Source organism: Mercenaria mercenaria, chromosome 7, assembly GCF_021730395.1.
Source record: "Mercenaria mercenaria strain notata chromosome 7, MADL_Memer_1, whole genome shotgun sequence".
Taxonomy (NCBI): domain Eukaryota; kingdom Metazoa; phylum Mollusca; class Bivalvia; order Venerida; family Veneridae; genus Mercenaria; species Mercenaria mercenaria.
Window position 1 is genome coordinate 32,039,877 of NC_069367.1, and position 23,300 is coordinate 32,063,176.

Here is a 23,300-nt window from a genome sequence, read left to right on the forward strand (position 1 = left end):
AGCCGCTTATACCTGAATAATGTCTACAAGAGCATTTTGTTCTAACATAGACAAAATTGTCGTTTTCAGTTACGTACTGTAACATTCACACCACGATATTGGACATCTTTTAGGTATTTCGGGTAGCTCCAGTAAGGACTGTTTAACTTAGATTTAAATAGAGAAAGACATGAAAGTTTAAACAGCCTTTTTACGCTAAATGGTACATACAGGACATATGTGATATTTGTGCAACTCTGACTAGCCTGTCCCAAGAAAACATTTCTTAAAGAAGAAAACAAACAGAACATTTTTATATATATATTTATGCAGCTACTTTTATTTCATAATAATCTTTTCAATATAGAATATTGTATTACATTTCCAAACTATTCAATACATGATTAATTATTACTTAACCATCTATTAAATAAGTTTGCCTCAAAACTATTACTTTAGAAATATTACATGCGTCAATGCTAATGTATACTTCTAAAATTAAACTTTCACATATGTATTTCTTACTGTAAGTTTCATTTAATACTTACATATATAAGAAATGAACAATAATATAAGGAAAATTATACAATAGTGTCTTAAAAGACACGTGAATAATAATCACGTGAATAAGAAAAGAAACAATAAACAGACTGGTGAATAAGAAACAAAAACAATAATGTAGGAAGCATAATACGGTCGTCTAAATAGTTAAGTGAATAAGGATAAAACAAAAACAAACTGTTTCAATAGACACGTGAATAGGAAAAATAGGCTGTCTAAATTATCATAATAAAGTCTAAAAAAGTCAAATATTTTATTGACATATACATACATATTAGATGTCCATCGCCAAATAACTTTGTGGCGGTTTACACATTTATCTACAATTTTACAAGAACAGAAGAGTTCGGTATAAACAATTTTCATGTTAACATATCTCTATGACAAAAATATACATACATAATCACAACATTAAACAAATAATTTAACTAATTTCATTTCTTTTTTTGTGTCGCCATATATTTAAACTTTGCTAAATTAACAATCACATTTCTTCGTGTAGATTTCATTATTGATTTGAATTTGTTGATATTAGGCCAACTACAATAATATCTAGGTAAACATGTTTTTCTCAAATCACTATAAAATGGACACAATAATAAAAATTGATATTCTGTTGCAACTTTTTTCATATCACATTTGGTACAAAAGCATTGGCTTCTTTCAATATTTTTACTAAATAGACACGTGGACAATACATATATGAATAAGAAGAAAAAAAAAAACAAAAAAAAAACACACCAAAAACGACAGACTCGTAAATAGGAAAAAACAAAATAATATAGGAAGCATAATACGATCGTCTTAATAGTCAAGTAAATACGGATAAAAACAAAAAAAAAAAAAAAATAAAAAAATAAACAATAAAAAACAATATTGAAATCATAATACAAACGATGAATAAGCAAAGACACATGAATCATAACACCAATACGGATTAGAAAAACAACAATGTAATATATGTATATATATAGAAATCATAACACAAAAGATGAATAATTGTGCAAAAACAACAATACATTAATCATAACACAACTTTCCAAATAAACATATGGATTAGAAAAACAACAATATTTTAACTATGCTACAAATGATGAATAGAAATTAAAACAAAACAATTTAGGAATCGTAATGCAAGTACATTGTATTCAAGTCTCTTCTTCAGACTTTTCTCAAACATAGTAATACAAAGCTTGTTCATAACACTTGAATTTATGAATGAAATATATATTACTATTTGGCATTGAATTGCTTTTGGGATGCAATAATTTATCACTTTAAAATTTCCAACAGTAAAAATGCTCACTAAAATCACGTGTAGAGTAACATTTTATCGACCACTGCTTTTCCTATTTGAAAACAAAAACAAAACATGATCACGAAAAAGTCGCTAAACATAAAAAAAAATGCTCATGATGAAAAAAAAAAACAAACAAACAAAAATACTCCTTTAAAGATAAAATATGACAAAATTTTCTACCATCAGTATTGTGTTATTTTTCTACTTTTTTGCATGAATAAAACAAACTGTCTGTTAAAACCATTTCATCTTGAAATTCTTTGAAATATGTTTGCCTAACGTCTTCATTTTATTTTCATTCCTTTGACGCAGTTTATGTCAAATGCTTTTTTCTTTCGTTTTTCAGAAACCCCCGTTATTAGTTTGCAATTTAACAGATAGAATTCCAAAGTCTGTTGAGATCAAATAATCTGTAATAATGTTAATTTCCTTCTTCATACTGACTCTGATATTATCTCAGAAAACTATTTTCTCTATAGGCTCATCTCAACAAAGAATCTTAATGTCAGAGGTAAGAGATATTGTAAACTTTTCAAGAAAGTGCTGTTAAAGAGGACTTTATGGTAAAGACTAATGCCAGTCTATCAAACAGCACAGACAATATATCATTTCATCGAATCTCGTGAAATTAGACGTGAAATACTGGCACTCCTTTGTCTTTGTAAATGATCTTATGTCCAGTAACTGCTTCCCTTAACTTCGATATCAAGGTCATAGCTTTTGTCTCGCAATTCGATTTAAAAATAAACCACCGGCTATGACTTTTCAGCATGATATCAAACGAACCTGAAAGCAAAGAAAATACAAACATAAAAAGTAAAGTGAATATTTATGATTTTGTTACGATTTTGAACAAAAAAAGAATACAATGCGGAACGACATTTTGACGATGTTAACATCTATTTTGCGACAAGCTTACTGATAAAAATCGAGCAACAAGAAAATGGGAAATATTTTTTAGCTTACATACTTTGAAAATATTTATTTCTTAAACAAATGAACAAACAAACAAACAAACAAACAGAAAAGCAAACATAAAATTGAATAATCAAACAGTCAGTAGGAGAAGATAACTATAATAATAAATGGAATTTAGTTTGAAGTAATTTAATACTAGCTGCTCGTATTTTTTTTTTTGCCGTAAATTAACCCTTACCCTTCTAAATTTTTATAATGAATTTGTCCATCTTTCAATTTGGACAGTACCATGAACTGTTAGAAGGGGTGCTTATCAACAAATACTGACTGAATGATGAACAGTGCAGATCTTGATCAGACTGCTCGGATCTACACTGTTTGCAAAAGCAGAATCAATCTTGTCCAGCATAATAAGAGTTAAAATGAAATACAAGTATTCAACAATGCTAGTATGCGAAAATACGAAATTGATGGTCTTCATTAAATTATGCGTTTTATTATGTATGTAACTACAGAAAATTTGCTCAAAAACATAACATGATGTTTTATGATTATGTAAACCGTACAGATAGGAAATTTTACACTTAGGTATTTGTCTAAAATCAAACTCTACACATATTGACCTTTTGTCTTTTCTTGAGTTTAAGGTCACGCCGACACAACTTTGGTCATATGGTGACTATTCCAGCTTTTTGAACTCAGGTGCCCCCGGGCTTTGTTTCAGGAATTGAAGGAAAACTGCCAGCTTAATGACTTTCTCACATGAAAACTTTTACACACCTATCAAGGTTATAGACATACACCGGTTATGGGCAAGTGATTCGAAGTCAGCTTCTTTCACCACTCGTTCAAGGCATATGTATGAAAATGAATAATACCTTCTTTTTCTTTGACTATTACGTCTGAAATTTTATGAACGGATAATTTGCGTTCTAATGGATTTTCCTTTGCCCTCCAACTTAAAGAAACATCTTGACTTCCTGAGCTATAGGTCTCCTCCTGCAATGTAAGTGTCACATCTTCTTCACTCCCATCGCTGGAATGTTGTTTGAAACAGCCTTTAAAAGAAATATTTGTTGCTGATACATGTGTAAAACTGATTTTGTGTTGATGAGAAAATCTGTTAATATACTATAGTACCGGGATTTAAATCAGAAAGCAATTGATTTAACGATTAACAAGTTTGAATAATTCTTACAGCCTTCAACTGTTTCCGGAGCATTTTAGTAAACAGATTACCTTCAACAATGCATTCACTGCAAATGATTACTACCGAGTGCAATACCTTTAACCTTTTTAAAGGACATTTATGAAGTGTTTCGCCAGGCAGGGATAATAGTGATTAACTTGATATCTGGTATCAACTTGAGAACCTGTGATCCGTTGTATAAGAACAATCTACAACTAGTATATCTCAAATAATTTATCGTCTTACCTTCATACAAAATGTTTTGAATTTCGTCATCATTTTTAGCCTCTTTGAGTTGATCATCTGACACCGTCCCCTTTAACTCGGTGTGTTTTCCAACTTCATTTTCCATACTCATCGTGTCTGTCTTTTCTTGCTTCGTCTCTGTCTTTTCATGCTGCTTGGCATCATTGGTTACTTCCTTATCATGCTGCTTGGCATCATTAGTTACTTCCTTATCGGATAAAGATCCTCTCGACATCGGAAAATCATTTCCTGTGAGTATTTCTCCGACATGTACAGTTTCATGTGTCATAAATGCTTCCACGAGTTCAAAAACACGCTTTGGAATAAGCTTTGCCTCTCCATCTTTCAGTACCTTTGAGTTGTACCCCAAGGTTAGATACATTTCTTTCTGTAGTAAATCATAGACGATTATCATGACAGTTTCATAGTAGCATCTTCTATGTACGATACCCTTGACAGAAACATTTCGATCTTTCAAAAATTTGTTTACATTTGCCATATTGTCTGCAGCAAGCAAATGTCTACTTAAGTGTGTTTTCAACTCTTCACTGTGTATTTCGTCTTTAATGAGTTCGAAAGGATATATACTATGCTGAGTCATCATAGACAGACCATCAGAAATTCGCTTAAGGAAATCGCCAACCTTTCCCATGTTTCTCATATCTCCGATAAAAGGCACCAAATTTCCTCCTCTTGTAACGTAGGAATTTAGTTTTGGAATATGACTTCGCATATCAATTACATTCAGAAGTGGTATAACATCCATTTTTGTCATCTGACGGAGAGTAACTAGGTAGGCAGCGGTAACAAATGTGTAAACTGAGAGTCCCTTTTCTTGAACATATGCTAGTACTCGTTCTACCTTTGACATAGGAAGACTTACAGTTAATTCTTTGAAGTCATCTTCGCAGAGTTTTTCAGACAGACTTGTTCCAAACGTAAAGGGTTTTATATCTAGAGTAAACTGACTCTTCCAATACAATTTAGTTTCAGGGTCAAATAGAGCTCGCGTACAGCGAACATCATCAGCCAGATCAATATCTGTGTTCTTTTCGGGTAAAGGCTGATTTTTTAGAAACGACTTAAAGTATAACTTGAAATCGGTGAAAAAGAGTGTGACACCCGATAAATCACAAGATACAGAATGAATGTAAAGTCGAAGTCTGGTTTTGTCATCTTTGCAGGCATACTCAAATCTGATAGGTAGTTCTTTCGTGAGATCAAAAGACACGTCATTTCTTTTGTCAATGACATTGTCCTGGCATAAACTGTCAAAGTCCACCTGAGTTATGCCGACACTAACGTCGCTCATTTCAATCAATGTGGATTCGTAAGTACCATCATCTTTTGCCCTGTACACTCGACGAAGATCCGGGTTCATTTTAACTACATGATTGATAACCTTTTTCCATCCTTGTAAAATGAATGTTTCGCCACTGATCTCAAAATCTATCTGGTATATGAAGTTTCCTCCATTGTGTTTCTTCATGTCATCTAAAACCATTTTTTGCATAAAAGTAATGTTTCCTTGCAAATACTGAAGTAGCTTCTTGTCATCACCGACAATCATCTTATTTTTGAATCCCTTTTGGTTTGGTATATGCTCTCTTATATAGGAGATGAGAGAAGCAACTGTGGCTGAATCTGCAAATAATTTTCCAACTGGAATTCTAACTTGCGTCGCCTCAAATACAAAATTTGTGAAGCTCATGGCAGCCATAGAATCAATGCCTAATGAGACAAAGTTTGTTTCTTCAGAGATAACAGTGTCATCAAATACGAATGTATCACCTACTGTGACTTTTATTAGTTCAAATACCATATTCTTCTGTTCTTCTGCATGACTGCTGTGGTAATCATCAATGTCAAAATGATACTTTGTCGCAAGATTCTTTGTTGTTGCCTTTTCATATTTGCTTAATATTTTGGAAAACTTGTGTGGAAACATTTGTACAATAGGATGAAGCCGAAGCTTCTCCCAGTCAAATCTACCAAACATAACCTGTGACAGATCACGCGTCAGTGACTGCATGAAACAATTTTTTATGTCCTCTAGACTGAGATAGTTGAATCCTTGGTTTTTAAGAAATGTTTCCAGCTCTGCTTTCTCCTTTGCCATGCCAAGCGACAAAGCGCTCCAGTTTATACTCATTCCACTCAAACCAAGACTCTTACGGTAGTGAGCAACTGCGTCCTGAAATGTATTGCCTGCAGCATAATTACACTGACCTGCGTTTCCCATCACACCTGCCACAGACGAGTGCATCACAAAAAAATCAAGATTCATATCTTCCGTAACAGAATGCAAATTCCATGTGCCTAAGATCTTTGGAAGCAATGGTATGTCTATATCTGTATCGGTCATGTTCTTGAGCAATTTATCTGCTGTAACACCACCACCGTGGAATATGCCTTTTATATGGTTATTACCAATTCTTGAACGGATTTCTGCGAATGCTGATTTCAGTTCATCTAATTTAGTAATATCTGCTTGAATTGGAAGTATTGTGCAACCAAACCTTTTACGGACATTTTCAATGTCTTGTAACCTATCAGCAGATGGTTTGCGTCTTGAAAGAGTTGCTATATACCCTGCTCCAAGTTCTGCCAGCAACTGAAGTAGCTCCCATCCTAATCCAGTCAATCCACCAACAAGTATATAACATCCATTTTTACGAAAAATACCCTTACATGGTACTTTCAAAGGAATTTTACTTGTCGCTTTCTTCCCTTCTTGGACGTTTACGACTTGGAAAGGGTAATTGCAGAATATCAGGCCTGTGTTTCTCTTTCTGAACTTCAGTGCGTTCGCTATCTTTTGTTTCTGTTATATTTTCGAATTTGGTTGAACTTCTTAAAATTTCTGTCACCGTTTTCACTCTTTCTGGTAACTTTGAAGAAGTAAAGATATCCTCTGTCCTAATGACGTCTGTTTCTACACCGCTGATTTCATGTTCTATCCATATTTTCATATACATGGGGAGATACTGCTCGAGACTAATGACTTTTCGCAAGCCGGGAAACCGGAAATGGAGCTTTTCTATATGTTTGTGAGTGACTTTCGAAAGAATAACAACCATCTGCGCGTCATTTTTGCCTCTGGCATCGGAAACTAAATCTTTTTGCTCTACATGGACAGTAGATGAGGAGAGGCTTGAAAACAAAGCTCGAGTAAGCTGCAACCAAGGATTTGAGTCATTGTCAACAACTACGCATACATTGCTCGCTCGCTCACAGGATTCGACAATTTTCAAAATTATTACAGCGACTGACATCATGCCTGGAATATATTTTGAAAAGCATTCTGGATCGAATGTATACTCAGATGGAATTCTGATCACTGTTTTAACATCGGTCGGGAAACAAAATCCAACTGTTGGGTTAGTTCTTGGAAGGCTCAGGAATTTTTCATCTTCCCATCCAATACCTTCTAAACACATCATTTGAAATCCCTTTGAATCATCCTCAGGCCATATAATTTCTTCTGTGTCAAGCAAAACTGGTGAAATTGGAAAAAGCGAAGGATCATGCAAACAAAATGAGTGAAGTCGAATCATGCATTCTTGAGTTGATCTCTTATCTTCACCTTCAGAATTTTGGCATAATTCAAAGTACAGATTTTTTGCAATAGCAGGGTTAGATGTTTTCAAGGCGGCATAGTCACAGGTGTCAAGAGTGATTTCTGTATTGACAGCAGTCATGGGTTTGCTTTCATTATACTCAAGTATCTCACTGCAGAACACTTGACCACAATTCAGCAAATATTCTTTGACATCCTTCACCATCGACCGGGTTATCTTTTGAAGATTAGCCATGTTCTCTTTTGTCAACTCCATATCAATCAGTACTAGGTTATCAAAGGCTGTTTCTAAAACAGATGATCGAGCCATTCCCCAAAGCTCAGATCCACAAATATTTGAGGCGGAAATGTTATGCCTGTCCGATGCAATTGTATTTTCAGTAACTACATACAACGGAACATTCAGACTACTAGTGTTTTCTTGTACAACAGTTAAGAGTTGTCGAAGCGTCAGAAACGTTTCTTTTGCTGTCTGGTAAACGCCTATCTCACTAGGGAGAATGTGCTGGATGTTATAGCATGGGGCAAAAACAATAGCCCTCAGAAAACTAGAATATTTTGACATTGCATTTCTAAATGAGTCCTCATTGCTGATCTTGTCGTCACAAACACTGATAGGAATGAAGGTACAGTCTTTGACACCTGCAGCTTTGTAGCATTCAATAAATCTCTTTGTTCCAAAAACGACAACATGCCCTTCATCTTCGTCCTTGTTGAAATCAAAAGTAGTTACCTGTCGCCAGCTGATGTTGAAACTTATTTTATCCAGTGTACTTGGTACGCTCATTGTCTGGACGTAGAAATCTTCCAATTCCGCTATGACGTGACCATCAGGCGTTATCAACAGAAAGTTGTAATGGCTTCCGATATCAGTCCTCTTCAGCAACTGAGTGTAAGCGAACATTTTGCTTGGTAGTGGTCTGTTTATCACAACTGAATTGACACCTTTTGGCAGGGTTGGTGATGAATTTGATCTATCAGGTTTGCTTAATATAGCGACTGATTGAAACAGTCCGTCAATAATGCAAGGATGAAAATGTGTGGATTTACACTGGGATTTCACTGAATCTTCCACGTCGAATTCAACAAGGCATTCTGTATTTGTTGCCCACGCCTGACGCATTATCCTTAACGAATCTCCGTATTTAAAATTTCCCTGTTCTAAAAATGCGTAGCATTCCTCTTGGGTCTTGTGTTTAGCGCATCTCTCTTTTATCGGATAAACGTCCAACCAACTTCTTTGTGGCGTTTGTCGCTGCGATATCGTCCCACTACACAGAGTCTTTCCTTCACTCCTAGCCACGAATAGCTTTCGCTTACTTCCTACGTCATCTTCAATTTGAATATCAATTAAATATTGATTGTTTCCCTGGGGCATGAGCGTATTTTCAAATTCTGCTGAAACGGCTATTTCAAATGCATTTATTTCTGTAATTCTCTGGCCAATTGCAAAGGCTGCTTCGATGTATGTGGCTCCAGGGACTAGAACCACATTGTAGAAATAATGGTCGTAAACAAATGGCGTCGATTCCTTATCAATCTGAAGAAATAATTTGTCAGATTCACCTCGAACGTACATGTGTGCTTCCGAGTCACTATTGATTCCTTTCAAAAGTGTCTGGTGTTTCTGCGGAATGTATAAACTATTTGTAGTTTTGCCGACATATCGAGGAATAGCAACTACGTGACCGGATGACTGTATAATGTTTTGCCAGTTAATCTCAGCTCCAAATTCATGCAGGGTACTAAGTGAGGCATAAATACAATCATTTTCCTTTTTGTCATTCATTGACGGAAGACATATGCCTTTGTAAACATTGTCAACGATGTTTTTCAAGTGCACACGTAGAACCTGTCTTGGTCCAATTTCCACAAATACATTGGTGACATCAGTTTTCAGGGCTCTTTGAACAGCTTGCATAAATCGGACCGGTTTTCGTATGTTATCAGCCCAGTATTTGCCTGTATGGAAGTCAGATTTTCCAGCCAACTCACCAGTTACTGTTGAAATTTGTGGAATTTCTCCCGTGCTACTTTTTATGTCTGCAAGGTTTCGTCTTATTTCGTCTAAACATGGGTCTACGTGTTGGCTGTGATAAGCACATTGTACGGATATCACTTTTATCAGAATTCCTGCGTTTTCTCTTTCATTTAGTGCCTCGAGTTCAGACTTGATGTTTTCCATCACATCCGTATCACCAGACAAAGTACACGACAGAGGGCTGTTAAAGACAGCTATAACAACCCTTTTATCGTATTTTGTGCAAAGCTTCTCTAATTTGTCAAGAGCATAGTTTCCAACGACCATCATACATCCTCCCGTCTGTCTTGCCAAAGATTTTGACCGATTGAATATTACCTGGACTGCATCATTCAAAGTCAATGCGCCCGACGCATATGCTGCTGCTACCTCCCCCACGGATTGACCGATTATAACTTTTGGGCTGATTCCCCAGCTTTGCCAGAGTTTAAACAACGCAACTTGTGTGCAGAATATTGCTACGTGGTTTAGAAAAGGATCACTATAGTCTGTGTGCTGACTAAATTTGTCTGCCATTCTCCAGCCTGCAAGTGGTTCTAAAATGTTGTCGATTGCTGCTACTGTACTTCTAAACGCCGGCTGGGTTTCCATCATCTCCTGACACATCCCTTTCCAAGCGGTTCCTACTCCACAAAATACAAATATATACTGTACTTTCTTTGGTGTCTCAAGTTCATCAATGTCATGAAGTTTTTGGCTAATAGTTCGCCGGACTTCGTCTATATTTCTTCCGTAGATAAGTGTTTTAGTAGCAAACTGTTCTCTATGGAAAAAAGACGTAAAAGAAACATCTTGTAAGTTGTATAATCCCGACGATATATCTTCCTTCAGTTTAGGTAAGGACAATTTTAATGCAGTCTTGTCTAAAGCAGAAATATTTATAACTTTCATTTCTTTGCTAGGATCCTCTGGAGTAACGCCTTGATCGCTGACTTTCTGAATAATTACCGCATGACTGTTGGAGCCGCCAAAACCAAACGAGTTTACACAGCATACTCGTTGACCATCTGCGTTTGGAGGCCAGTCAGAAACGTCTACTGAAACGCCTAAGCCATAATCTTCAAACTTTATCTTTTTATTAAGATTTGACTTGTCCTTCTTTACATGTAGACTTGGCACAAACTTTCCCTTTTGCATCATCAAAAGTACCTTTATGAGGGCTGCAATGCCAGCTGCTGATTCAAGATGGCCAATATTTGTCTTGACAGATCCGATCAGGATTTCCTTTTGATTTAATGTGTCATTACCTTTTTCGATTAGCCTTTGCTTTTCTGCATCTTTGTATGTCTGAATAAAATTACCTAATGCATTGACTTCCGTTGGGTCTCCAACAGGGGTCCCCGTGCCTGAAAAGAACTCTGACTTTCTAACGTATTGATCTAATGATAAGTCCGTTGGAAAACCTCAGACATGACGAATTATTTCATTTTAAATTTTAAGCGAAATTGAGGTAAAACATGGAGGAACCACACAAAGTCACCGGAAGTTTTCTTTACTTATTTCGAAAAACTGTACTCTAATATCTTAAAACGCATTTTGGTTTCTTTTCTTCCGGTCGACCGTCTGTACGTACGTTTGTTCACTTGTCAGTCCGTCCTTCAGAAAAGTGGCTTTTGCCTTTTTCTTTTCAAAACCCTTGAGTTATTTCTGCAATTACAAACTGGTAGAAAGCTTGGGATAATTCTGTGCAAGTTAGCACGTTTATATCATAGATCAGATAAAGGCGTTTCATGTAGTTCATTCGTTCTAGATATCTTAAACTTTGACCTTTTTAGTAACGTAAAACATTTTGGTGTTTCCCGGTGTAAACAAGTTTTAGCATCGTGCTGTGTTCCTTTGTTTGTTCGTTTTGTCCTAATGTGTTGGCTTTGTGTGTGCGCGTGTATGTGTGTGTGTGTTTGTGATGTATTGGCTTTGGGTATGTGCGCGTGTATTTGTGTGTGTGCGGGTGGTGTGCATGTCTGCGTGCTGTAGGTTTCGTTTTGGGGAGGCTGCGTTTTTGGTGCGTGGCATTCCCTGTTTGATATTTGTCTTTGTTTTTTAGCATCGTGCTAAGAAATTTGTCTAGCTGTTAATATTTAAATTTGTGTTACGTTATGTGTCTTTGAAATTTGATTGGTAATATATATGACAATGTAATAACCACAGACGTATGTGGCAAATACTGTGTACTGGAAGATAAATTACCGTGACACTCGATGTACTGAAGGTCCAGTGGATTGATATTAAATCTGGTGTATAATTTCTTCAGCATTTTCTCTTGTTGGGTTCCAGCAGGAGCTGTCAATGGCTGAGCCATTCGACCATCTTGATTCACACCAGTTTTCAAAATTCCCCAGATCTTGTTCTTGTCTTCGACTGCCTATTTGTTTAAACAAATGAACATTTTACACATATTTTTGGTAGTCTTGATTCACACCAGTTTTCAAAATTCCCCAGATCTTTTTCTTGTCTTCGACTGCCTATTTGTTTAAACAAATGAACATTTTACACATATTTTTGGTAGTCTTTTGAAATTCAGAATGAAAAGAATTAATGATGTTTGCATTCCTTTTGTAACATTCATGCTATAAAATGAATCGTGTTTTATTTTTCTGACAATAAGTCAGTGTAGGAATAGTGACACTTTTGATCAACGTACGAGAATATAAATCAACATGTGTGCTGCTACAAAAATTCTTACCGGCCAAGTCTAACGTAAGTGATTTATTAACTGAAAACATTTTTATACAAGTAAACTAGTAAATACTACTGCTACAAGTTTGTGGTGAATTTTTATGCCTGAATCTGTGGCCAGGTTCCAAAGAAATGCTAATCCTTCGTTAAGCTGATTATTATATTTACCTAAACATGTACTGACAAAACAGATTCCTCCTAAGTTCTTTCCTTTCAAATACGCCGCCACATAATTGTTGCAGTAAAAGTATTTTTAGATATAAGACAATAATCTCGTAACTATATATACATTTGCGGTAAGTCATTTACCATTCCATAAGGGACCCGATTAAGACACCGTGAGTAAAATTAATAACCAGATGTCCTTCTATTTTTAATAATTCTTTTTAACCAAAAATGTGATAATTTTTATTTACCTTTTTATACGGCTTGAGAAACACGATACCACACCCCTCACCACGGACGTATCCATCGGCAGTATCACAAAAAGCTTGACACTGGCAGTTTGGTGACAACATTTTAGCTTTGCACAGCGAAATAAAAAGACTAGGAGATAGTAGGCTAGCAACGCCACCACAAATTGCCATTCCACAGTCACCTGTAATAAATAGGTGCATTGAAGTAACATCGAGGTAGCTACGCAGTGGATCTATAATATTTTTTTGCATCCATTGGCATTTTACATTCATTTTGCATTCACATGGATAAACTCATTCGTACGTGTCTATTGTAGATGACGTATGCATATGTCAAATTAGCAATTAGCCATTCAAAGGTACCTGTTCAATCATTGGAAAACAAATAAAAGAGAAACAGTATCTACTGGAAAACCTACCAGTCCTGATTGCTTGACATCCGAGATGGATTGATGTCATTGACGAAGAGCATGCAGTATCTATGACCATAGAAGGACCTTGCAAATTGTAAACATACGACACTCTGGCAGATATTATCGTGTTGCTTGATCCAGTTGCTGAGTAATTTGTAAATCCGTCGTGGTCAAACTCAAAAAGGCGCACGTAATCGCCGTTCATCGCACCTGTTAGAAGCAGAGAAAATCCGACCATTTCGATTATATTGTAAATATCATCACATAGAACAGCTCATAAAATGATTTGGCATTCTGCATGCGAAAAAATGTTGTAAATTTCTTATACTAGTTCCTGATTTGTCATACAATTTAATATATTGTAGCCGACCGATACATCAAACTCCAGTTTGTAATAACATGCGATAACATTAACCGGAATGCTCCCCTAATAAGACAATAAGACAGATAAAACACTTTTCAACTCATCAGTTTCAAACATTTATGAATGTCTAAATAATACTACATTTTTTGCTAGAAGCTATTAAAAGCGCAAGGTATTTGTTAACAATTTCGTACATACAGAACATACAGAAAAAAAGAAGAAGCTGTATTGTTCAGCAAGTCAGAGGAGAGACATGAACTTGTGGTTGCTTAAAACATGTTGAAAATTAAACAAAAAGTCCACTTTGGAAGTGAATTGACTGGCTGCTTAAAGTAAGTGGCTTCTTTTTCAGTGGCTGCTAAGCCAGGTTAAACTACATATATATTTTACACATTGACAGTAAAAGCTACCCAGCTTCATGGTTAATTATTCCGCCCATAATTAAGGGAACATTGAATAATAAAAATATATTTAAATTTAGGATAATGTTTTATTCTCACAAACTTCTCTAGATTGGAGCGGAAAACTAGTAATCAATCGTAATACTGAATAGTACACATTTTCACTTCATTGTGAATATAGTTCAAATCTTTTTCTTAGGTTGAGTTACAAATGAGTGGAAAATTGATGATTAAACTCTCTTTATCACTGTGTTGGACGTTCATCTGCTATTGTTTTATTATGGAAGGCAAAAGAAGAAAAACAAATACCAATAAACACTCCTGTTTCCGACCCTTGTAGCTGCTTTCTTGTGATGCCCGAGTCCTCCATCGCCATATGGACACATTCTAAAACATATCGCTGTTGGGGGTCAACTTGAGCCGCCTCATTGTCGCTAATACCAAATAATCTGTTGTCCCATTCATCATGTCTATATGTGCAAAACAATAACAGCAGCTTACATGTAAATGGAGCAATAAGCAAGCCAAAATCATTTCAAATGTCGAAAATGACCATACGTGAAATAATCATAAACTTTTGTTAACATTAACACTTGAGTTTTAATACCAGATAACATCAATTCATGGAAAAAGTTTTAATTTATATCTTTTCAGACACCATTTCAGTATTATCTAAGAAGTAATTTTTATATCAAACACATGTTTACAATTAAGTACCTCACAAGTTGTGTGAAAAATATATGTTTGAAGTTCTACCTATTTATGAATGCTGCTTTCTTGACATACAGTTTCCCTGGTTCGTCCCTGTTCTCACTGTAAAATGCATCATTATTCCACCGTTCAGATGGAATGTCGACCACATGATTTTCTCCATTAACTAAAACACGCCAAAACTCATCTATGTTGTCTGCCCCTGGAAAACGACATCCAATGCCGATGACGGCAATGTCGTCGTCCATAGCACCCTGTAATAAAAAGACATTACAACAAATAAACAATTAATTTTTAATGCAATATGAAAATGAAACGCTTTATCAAGTGACAACATGGCGTAGACTGTTTGAAATATTACCAAATGTGGCCCACATATTGCAAAAGATTCAGGTACCCATAAACGCAGTTAGCAATGTCAAAATGTTGTAAATGTATGTTTCTAGTTTCAACTTTATTTAGAAAGTCAATGCCAATTTAAAGCATCTGACAGCAACAAAAAATGCACACATTGTATTTACCAGACGTTGAAATATTTTTCAAAAATGATATTATCAAAATTGTACTTGGGAGCTCCTTATATTACTACTGGCATACAAATTGTCTGAAAAATAATTATCATATTTTATTCGCCCGTTTTGAAAAAAAATCTGGCATAGAAATTGTCTGAAAATAATTATCATATTTTATTCGCCCGATTTGAAAAAAAACTGGCATACAAATTGTCTGAAAAAGAATGATCATATCTTATTCGTCCGTTTCCAAAAAAAAAAAACCCTAAAAAAAAACAAAAAAAAAACTGGCATACATATTGTTTGAAAAAGAATTATCATATTTTATTCGCACGTTTTGAAAAAAAAAACTTGCATACAAATTGTCTGAAAAGAATTATCATATTTTATTCGCCCGTTATGAAAAACAAACAAACAAACAAACCAAAAAACAACAACAAAAAAACAAAACAAAAAAAAAAAAAACAACTTGCATACAAATTGTCTGAGAAAGAATTATAATATTTTATTTGCCCTTTTTGAAAAAAGACGTGTTATGTTGTATCATTGCCCTTCCGTCTGTCCGTCCATCATTCAGTCAACGTTTCAGTTTTAGGTGTCTTTGTCATACATCTCTCAAACTTTACATACTATCTAAGGACCACTTGAGGAGGATCCCTAATTATTGGAGGTCAAAAGATAAAAGGTCAAATGAGGCGTATGTTCTCCGTGACGATCTGATAAAAGAAATTGTGTCTGAAATCATTCGTCCTCCACAACTGATAATTTATGTGAGGAAGTTGGCAGTTACTTGCGGAGAACAGGTTTGTACTGGTTCAGAATCAAGGAACACTGGTTAGGTTAACTGCCCGCCGTTATATGACTGAAATACTGTTGAAAAACGGTGTTAAACCCAAAACAAACAAACAAACAAATTTACACAGTGATAACATAGTACCACTAACGAAAGATCCCTTTTGTTTTGGAATCAGCACCAGCACCGAGGACGATGTCAGTTTCTGTTTATTTTAAGTTAATTTGTTGTATTTAATTTGTTAAGATATTGGGCTTTTAAGCTACAAGAAAAACAAAACAAAGTAATGGTGATGTGAGTTTCAAGTTATAACCATTCATTAATATTATTATTGAAAATAGGAGCTATTATCAACATGCACGTTTTCTACAATAAAAAATTTCTGCAAACCTGTAATGAAATTAAATTCTCTAATCATATATCTATATAAAGCGACTCAATTTTAATTAGAAATTAAGAAACATGCTTTGTTAGGCAATAGTTGGTATACACCACTTTCGTGAAATTCTAATTTACCTGTAAAACTATAATAATTAAAGTACTCTAATTACATAAATTAAAATCAAATGCAACTAGGTTTTTATTATGAATGAATTAAGAAAACTTTCGAAGCACTGCATTTTGAAAAAAAAAGCCAAAAAACAAAAAAAAAAACACCAACAACAAAAACAAAAAAAACTGCGATTATTTTCTTTTTTACACAATATTGTTTTGTTTTCGCGCTAGTCTTATGGTTCATTTATACGATTTTCTTCTAAAGTGAATTATTTTATAAAATTCTTTTATAGTTATTTAGTTATTTGATATGACTAGTTACAGCAAAATAATATATAATTATATACAATTAAGATTGAAACTTACCAGAACAAGTGCTGCGCAGGGTGGTTGTTAAAACAGAAACTATTCAAGATTTTTATACCCATCTTTGTCCTCGCATTCGATCACGTGATAGCTTTTTCAGCGAAAACGCCCGTGCAAGCTGATACTCGCACTTAAAATTTAGTCAAGTTGAAATTATTATCAAACTTTGGGCGCAGCATTAAACGAGTTCGTACTGCATTTTAGTTATGAACATCTATCAAGCCTTCCAAAAATTATGTGTTTGCCTCATTCTTCAAATGCATTGTACAATGTTGAGACAATGTATAGCCATTTTACAAATGTCTTGCTATAAGTTTTTGCTCAAAAGTAACACACACGTTTTGTTAAGAGTAACAAAATTTAAAGTGGACAGTGCTACCTGATTTAGCTTTACATGTTAAACATGTAATGTATGTAGATATCTTTATTTAAAACCATGTTGAAGATTATTGACTTGCAGTGTAAGACCACAGTTGGATCACGACAACACCTTCGAATATGACACCAGTACCTGCTTTTCCAGGTAGCTAACAAGCTTGAAATCTCGTTACCATCGAGCTTAAATAACAGAGTATTATAAATGAAGTAAAATGGTCGCCAAAGAACATAAATGTGTGTGTATGTGATGTGGACTACACACGCCAAGGCGGGTATTCATAAAGCTACCTGTACTTCAAAATGTTTTTCTTTCGATCATCTGTGGTTAAATTATCTTGTTTTAAACTGTTTATTTACCTGTCTAATGTGTTGACCATTTAAGGGATGGGTGGGATAGGTTTGTTTGTTTCGTTGGGTTTAACGTCGCACCGAAACAATTACAGGTCAAATGGCGACTTTCCAGCTTTGATAGTGGAGGAAGACCCCAGGTGCCCCTCCGTGCATTATTTCATCACGGGCGGGCACCTGGGTAGAACCACCGACCTTCCGTAAGCCGGCTGGATGGCTTCCTCACATGAAGAATTCAACACCCCGAGTGAGGCTCGAACCCACATAGATGAGGGGGCAAATGATTTGAAGTCAGAGACCTTAACCTCTCAGCTACGGAGGCCCCTTTTGAATTGGATAGGGGCTGGGATTTTTGTGAAATAAAAAACAAAACAAAAAAACAAAAAACAACAAAAAACAAAAACACCTGATTTTGGATTGGCTTGAAAAAAATATCCCGGCTTAAACATATTGAAAAAAAACTCTGGTTCCCAAATTTCAAAAAATGTTCAGATTCCAGGTCAGTTATTCATTTATTTATTTTTAAATTAGTTCTGTTACTCTATTACTATTACTTTCCATCTTCATTTAAATATTGAACACTACTGAAGAAGAGTGCAAGATGAAGGTAATAGTTTTTAATCTGTATAGTTTAAGTTTGACTGCATTCCGTTTTATTGTTTATTTCAAAATATGAACTGTAACCTATAGAGTATACATAAGCCTTTAAGCAGGGAGTGGTTTATCGTATTTGGAAGATAGTTGTTTGTCACACCACTCAACTCAAGTACTTAGATCTTGAAATGAAAAATTCGTTGAATTAAACTGTTGGAACAAAGTACTGGTATGAACTTACTTCTGCCGCTTTTTTGCAAGGACTTGCTTTTATACATATATTTCAATTTTTGCAAGGCTTAAGCTTTTTTTTTGTCTTTAAATACATATCAGTTTTGTTGCTACCGTAATTAATACATAAGTACACGATAGTTCATGACACTAACTGAAGGAAAAATAAAACCCTATAAAAACAGGCACCTTTCTTAGCCTACATACTGCAGAACTACAGTAAAAAATTTAGTCGTTAGCAGTTCACTATATCAATCCATTTTCTGTATCGTCAATATTTCAATTGTCGGATATAGCCTTTTAATATTAATGATCATCACTGCCTGACATAAGTATTTGAATTATAAAATTCAATATTAAGCTATACCATTTTCGTAAAACTGATTGAAAACTTATGTGTAGGCCTACTTCTTGACATAGCGACAGAAGTTCATACTGGTTTGAATTCAGGCGAAGGTTATGTACTTTTATCATGCTATTCACGTCATTTACGTGCATGTCAGGCCGACCCAGACCTCATGTTTAGCTATTTATAAAGCAGATATCAAAAAGCTTATCAAATTCAGTGGAGATCTTATGTAATCGTACTCTCGCACTGGGTTATTGTACCTAAACAACCGAAGTTACTTCCTTGATAACAAGTTCGTTAAGTGTGTGCACTCCATCGTACCATCGCCGTGTTGTTTTAAAGTTCCCATATCTCATTTCCCAGATAAATAAGCAGGACAATCTGATATGAGCAAGTGCAAGGTAGTACGTTTGTCTTAAAAGCATATTATGGTAACCATATTCGATCAAATACATTAGACATCATTCTCACAAGTATAATGTCCAGCTGGTCATGCTGGACAAGTACCAGTTCATCAAGTTCTTGAAAACCATAATGATAATAGCCTTAAAGACATATATAAACTCTACTTGACGGAAACAGCATCTAGTCCATATATAAAAAATCATTGCGTTCAAGACTTCGTTGATTTGTAGATGGAAAGATTAAGAGCTGTGCCTCCAAGGTAACATTGCGACCTTGTAACTGTTATAACCAAACAGTACTCTTATGCAGGGTACGTGGTATCTAAGTCCTTCAATATTTCTTTTTTAATTTCTGTATGAATTTCTTTCAACCATGTATAGTGTTAATTTCATTAATACAAATGTCTATCGTATCGCATTCACAAAATAGCTTTTCCCTACATATTATGGATAGATTGTTTCATAACATGAATCCATTTTAAGTTATCATTTGTGTAGAAAGTACATTATTGCTTTGAACCAGTGGCACATTTTATATGATTGTGACTAAAAACAGACATGGAGCGTCTGTTACAGATTCCGGTATATACCGGGTTAAAGCGAACAAATGGAAATGAAGAAAATCTTTAATGTATATATTTTGAAACTATGATAATCCTAACCTTAACCATAAGTCGGTATAGGATACATATTATACACTCGTGATTATACACTCCTGCAATCATTTACGTGCCGTGCGCTCCGATGATAATGACTTTGTGACATACGCAGAACGACCGCTCCAGGTCGGTACTAAGCGGCATCGATTTTTATATTTTGTTCAATTAAATCGCACACTTGATTAGTACAAACAAACGCGGATCCGAAAGGGCCGGACCAGGACCACCGCGAATCTAAAATGATTCAGGCACTTATTCTACACAGCCTTGAAATGAAGGGTCGTTTTAAAAGAAAGTTAAGTTGTAAATAGTATTGTACATGTGTTAGTAATATCGTACTAGTCGTTTGATCGCTAAAGGGTCAGTCAGACTACACCGTACAGCGTTAACGGACGTCCACCGTAAAACAAAATTTTCAATCCGTTCGTGTCCGTTCTTTTCCGTTTCTCATGCGGCGTCTGCGCTCCTTGTCCGGCGATGTTCGTTCCATTCGGTGGAAGGTTTTGAGCATGTTCAAAATTTGGAACGTACACCACCGACCTAAGTTATCCGTGAGATGTACGGTATCAATGCGCCGGTATGCGTTTTGTTCGTTACTCGTGCGTTCCTTATTCTGTACTTGTCCGGTTTGCATCTGTTCTTGTCCGGTGGACCTGATTCACGACCAGACTACTACCGGAAATGCAACGAATGTAACGTATGTTCAACGTATGATAACTGACATTACATTCGTCAAACGTCTGAAGAACGTTTTGTCAGTTTCTCATGCGTTGCGCATACGTTTTACGCGATACAAGTCCGTTACTAGTACAGTGATGTCCGTTAACTGAACGTTGTTCGTCCTGTATATGTGTGTTGATCTTGCGGTCATTGTGGGTTTTGTCCGTTTTATGCGCCCCATACACCGATCGCGAGAAAACTGAGCTGCAGCGGGGGATGCCTTTTGTCTCCGGATAGCTTTCTGCCGCAATTTTTCTATACGTTGGGCGTCCGTTAACACTATACCGTGTAATGTGACTGACCCATAAGGCGGAGATTAGAAGTTAAACGCGGATTCGCCGTTGCAATATTCTTAAATCCTCAAAACGTCGAAAACTGCTACAGCTGCTTGGCTAAAATACGAAAATACGTGTTCAAATGTTAAAGGTCAACTTTTGAAAAACACCTGCTTAAATTAAAGTTTTTGCGGACCTCTCTAGCAAGTGATTTTTCGATTGATCTCGGGAGAGATTTCAATAAGTACATGTAGACTGAACGGGTGACAGATTGATAGACGGATATCATGAGTTCAGAAAACTATGAGAGAAATACGTAGATGTATAATGTCATTATAACATTAATATTTACGGAAATCTATTCTGGATAATTTCATTGTGTGTTGCACAACCATCACGAAATTTCCCTTCAAATTTCTACTTTCAAGATGAAATGACATTTGAACCTCAAACCAAACTTAATCAAGGTCAACTCGAAGTCTGCTTGAGAGTAATTTCGCAGTTTTAGTTAGGTTTGAGTCTCCGGAATAATTATGAATTTGTCTAACCATAACTTTTAACTGCAACAAAGACTTAACTGTTTTATCGCAAAAGGGACCCTGATAAAGTGCATTCTTAATACGTGCGATCGTGCATTTGTGTCTAGACTCAAAAGATATTTTATCAGTGGCACGGTAAAACGTTATCGGTTTGTAAATATGGTGGACGACAACTTGGTAACGGAAGAATGTCTACTTTTCCAGTTTTTTTTGAAATTATAAGTTAAAAATTGGGCGACTTATGAAACGAGGACGACAGCATAGCTAAGAGTATTGAAGGCCATACATATAAAAGTCATGACTACATATTAATAATAAGAAATATCTGTTTATATAGCTAAACCTGTCTGTAAAGACCGCTCTTTGAAGAAAAAAAGTGTTTTTGTCGACAGGTGGTCTTTGTTCACAGTTTAAAGTACACTGTAAATGTTAAAATAGGAAACCAAACCAGCAGTCTTTATTACGGTGCCCCTAAAGTGACATGTTACACACTTATTTTCCAGTTAGGTAATGTGAGACTTTTTTTTATTTCGTTTAAACGAAATAAGTTATTTCGTTTAAACGAAATCATTTCGTATAAACGAAATAACTTATTTCGTTTAAACGAAATAAAAAAAAAATCATTTCGTTTAAACGAAATAAAAAAGTCTCACATTACCTAACTGGAAAATAAGTGTGTAACATGTCACTTTAGGGGCACCGTACTTTATCGCCAGTTGCTCTCTGATCAGAGATGGTCCTTAACACGCATTAGACTGTATTTGATAAATATTGGACCAGTGTTAATTACACTTAATTAGATAATTATCGCTTATTCAGACATTCGTAGTTCGAAATGACAAATCATAAATCAAAATGCCTTTACAATGAGTGTCTTTAAAGGAGTGGCGTTGGGAGGAAATCCCCGTATTACAATTCCCGCCGTTACTTGCAACATCATTTCAAAGTAATGATAAATAACGTTCAGTTTATACGACCAATGTCTTTCTGAAAACATGTTTCTAAAAATAAAATTTCTGCGTAAAAACGTACATGCTTAATGTTATAAAATGTGCTGTTTTACATCAAAGCATAAAAGGCATGACAGCTGATAAAAGTAGTGTCCCATTGGTTGTATTGATATACCGCACATTATGTAAAATTCTCAGTTCTGTTTTCATCGCGCAATATGGCAGGTAAAAAGGAAAAGTCGACAACTTTTATAGAGGGAAGAAATGAATATGGGAGCTATCGTCCATATTCCTTCGATTCTAGAGATCAGCCTCCATCTCATGGAACTTATAATATTCAAGATGGTGACAGTGGTGTCCACAGTGAGGGTTCAACTCTAACCATACATGATATTCGGTATACAGTGTATGTGAGAACAAAAGGCTTTTGTGGAAAAGCGGAAAAGAAGGAAATTCTTAAAGGCGTAAAGTAAGTTTTTTTTTTATATTCAGAGCTTTTTTATATTTTAATGATTCGAAATTTTTATGCCGTTTCATTTTATTGTAATTTTTGGAATAAATTACTCAGTTTTAGATGCAACACTTTGATAGAAGTGGGAGATTACGAGTGTCAAACTCTTTGTTGCTTAGATTTGCCAAGCAATTCCAAATACATATATGTCTACATAATCAGAAAAAAGTGGCTTCTGGTATTGTTGTTCTTTGATGTTTACTAATATGTGTAATTCTTGATGGCGTGGTTTAAAAGGGGAACGCAGGTGATGCCAAAGGTCAAAAGGGCCTTATTCGTTAGTGTTAATAGTGAATTTTCATTTCAAAAATCATGTTTACTTGATGTTCATAAACAATTTTCTTTAGCAATATATATTTAATCTGTAATAACGTTTAAGGA

At 35.3% G+C, this 23,300-nt stretch overlaps 3 protein-coding genes across 4 annotated transcripts in view; 1 reads left to right on the top strand and 2 right to left on the bottom strand.

The window, feature by feature from the left end:
* Positions 1-287: 287 nt before the first annotated feature.
* On the bottom strand, positions 288-6,899 carry LOC123554598 (uncharacterized). Its single transcript, XM_045344849.2, has 3 exons — positions 4,194-6,899; positions 3,637-3,816; positions 288-2,626 (listed from the first exon to the last, which is right to left on the bottom strand). The coding sequence occupies exons 1-3, from the start codon at positions 6,556-6,558 to the stop codon at positions 2,469-2,471; spliced, it is 2,703 nt and encodes a 900-aa protein (XP_045200784.2). The 5' UTR covers positions 6,559-6,899; the 3' UTR covers positions 288-2,468.
* The window catches only part of LOC123554600 (narbonolide/10-deoxymethynolide synthase PikA2, modules 3 and 4-like), a 68,562-nt gene continuing 52,160 nt past the window's right edge, over positions 6,899-23,300 (bottom strand). The window contains exons 1-7 of one of the 2 annotated variants that reach the window (XM_045344851.2): positions 16,962-17,111; positions 14,841-15,049; positions 14,394-14,554; positions 13,326-13,529; positions 12,907-13,088; positions 12,002-12,176; positions 6,899-11,160 (exon numbers count right to left, since the gene is read on the bottom strand). In XM_045344851.2, the coding sequence (XP_045200786.2) occupies positions 6,905-11,160; positions 12,002-12,176; positions 12,907-13,088; positions 13,326-13,529; positions 14,394-14,554; positions 14,841-15,043 (5,181 nt within the window). In that variant the 5' untranslated portion in view covers positions 15,044-15,049; positions 16,962-17,111 and the 3' untranslated portion in view covers positions 6,899-6,904. Of the gene's footprint in view, positions 11,161-12,001; positions 12,177-12,906; positions 13,089-13,325; positions 13,530-14,393; positions 14,555-14,840; positions 15,050-16,961; positions 17,112-23,300 lie in introns of those variants that run through there. The other variant, XM_053548016.1, reaches the window with a different exon arrangement.
* The window catches only part of LOC123554599 (broad substrate specificity ATP-binding cassette transporter ABCG2-like), a 34,669-nt gene continuing 33,669 nt past the window's right edge, over positions 22,301-23,300 (top strand). Inside the window, exon 1 of the mRNA XM_045344850.2 lies at positions 22,301-22,877. Within this exon, the coding sequence (XP_045200785.2) occupies positions 22,627-22,877 (251 nt within the window). The 5' untranslated portion in view covers positions 22,301-22,626. The remainder of the gene's footprint in view (positions 22,878-23,300) is intronic.

What these genes read in the sequence shown, in the direction of transcription:
- LOC123554598 (XM_045344849.2), bottom strand. Translation starts at nt 6,558, where the DNA reads ATGACCGATACAGATATAGACATACCATTGCTTCCAAAGATCTTAGGC. An exon ending in TCAAAACATTTTGTATGAAG is followed by an intron (nt 3,817 to 4,193) that starts GTAAGACGATAA and finishes TTTCTTTTAAAG; the next exon opens with GCTGTTTCAAACAACATTCC. An exon ending in AATAGTCAAAGAAAAAGAAG is followed by an intron (nt 2,627 to 3,636) that starts GTATTATTCATT and finishes CTTTGCTTTCAG; the next exon opens with GTTCGTTTGATATCATGCTG.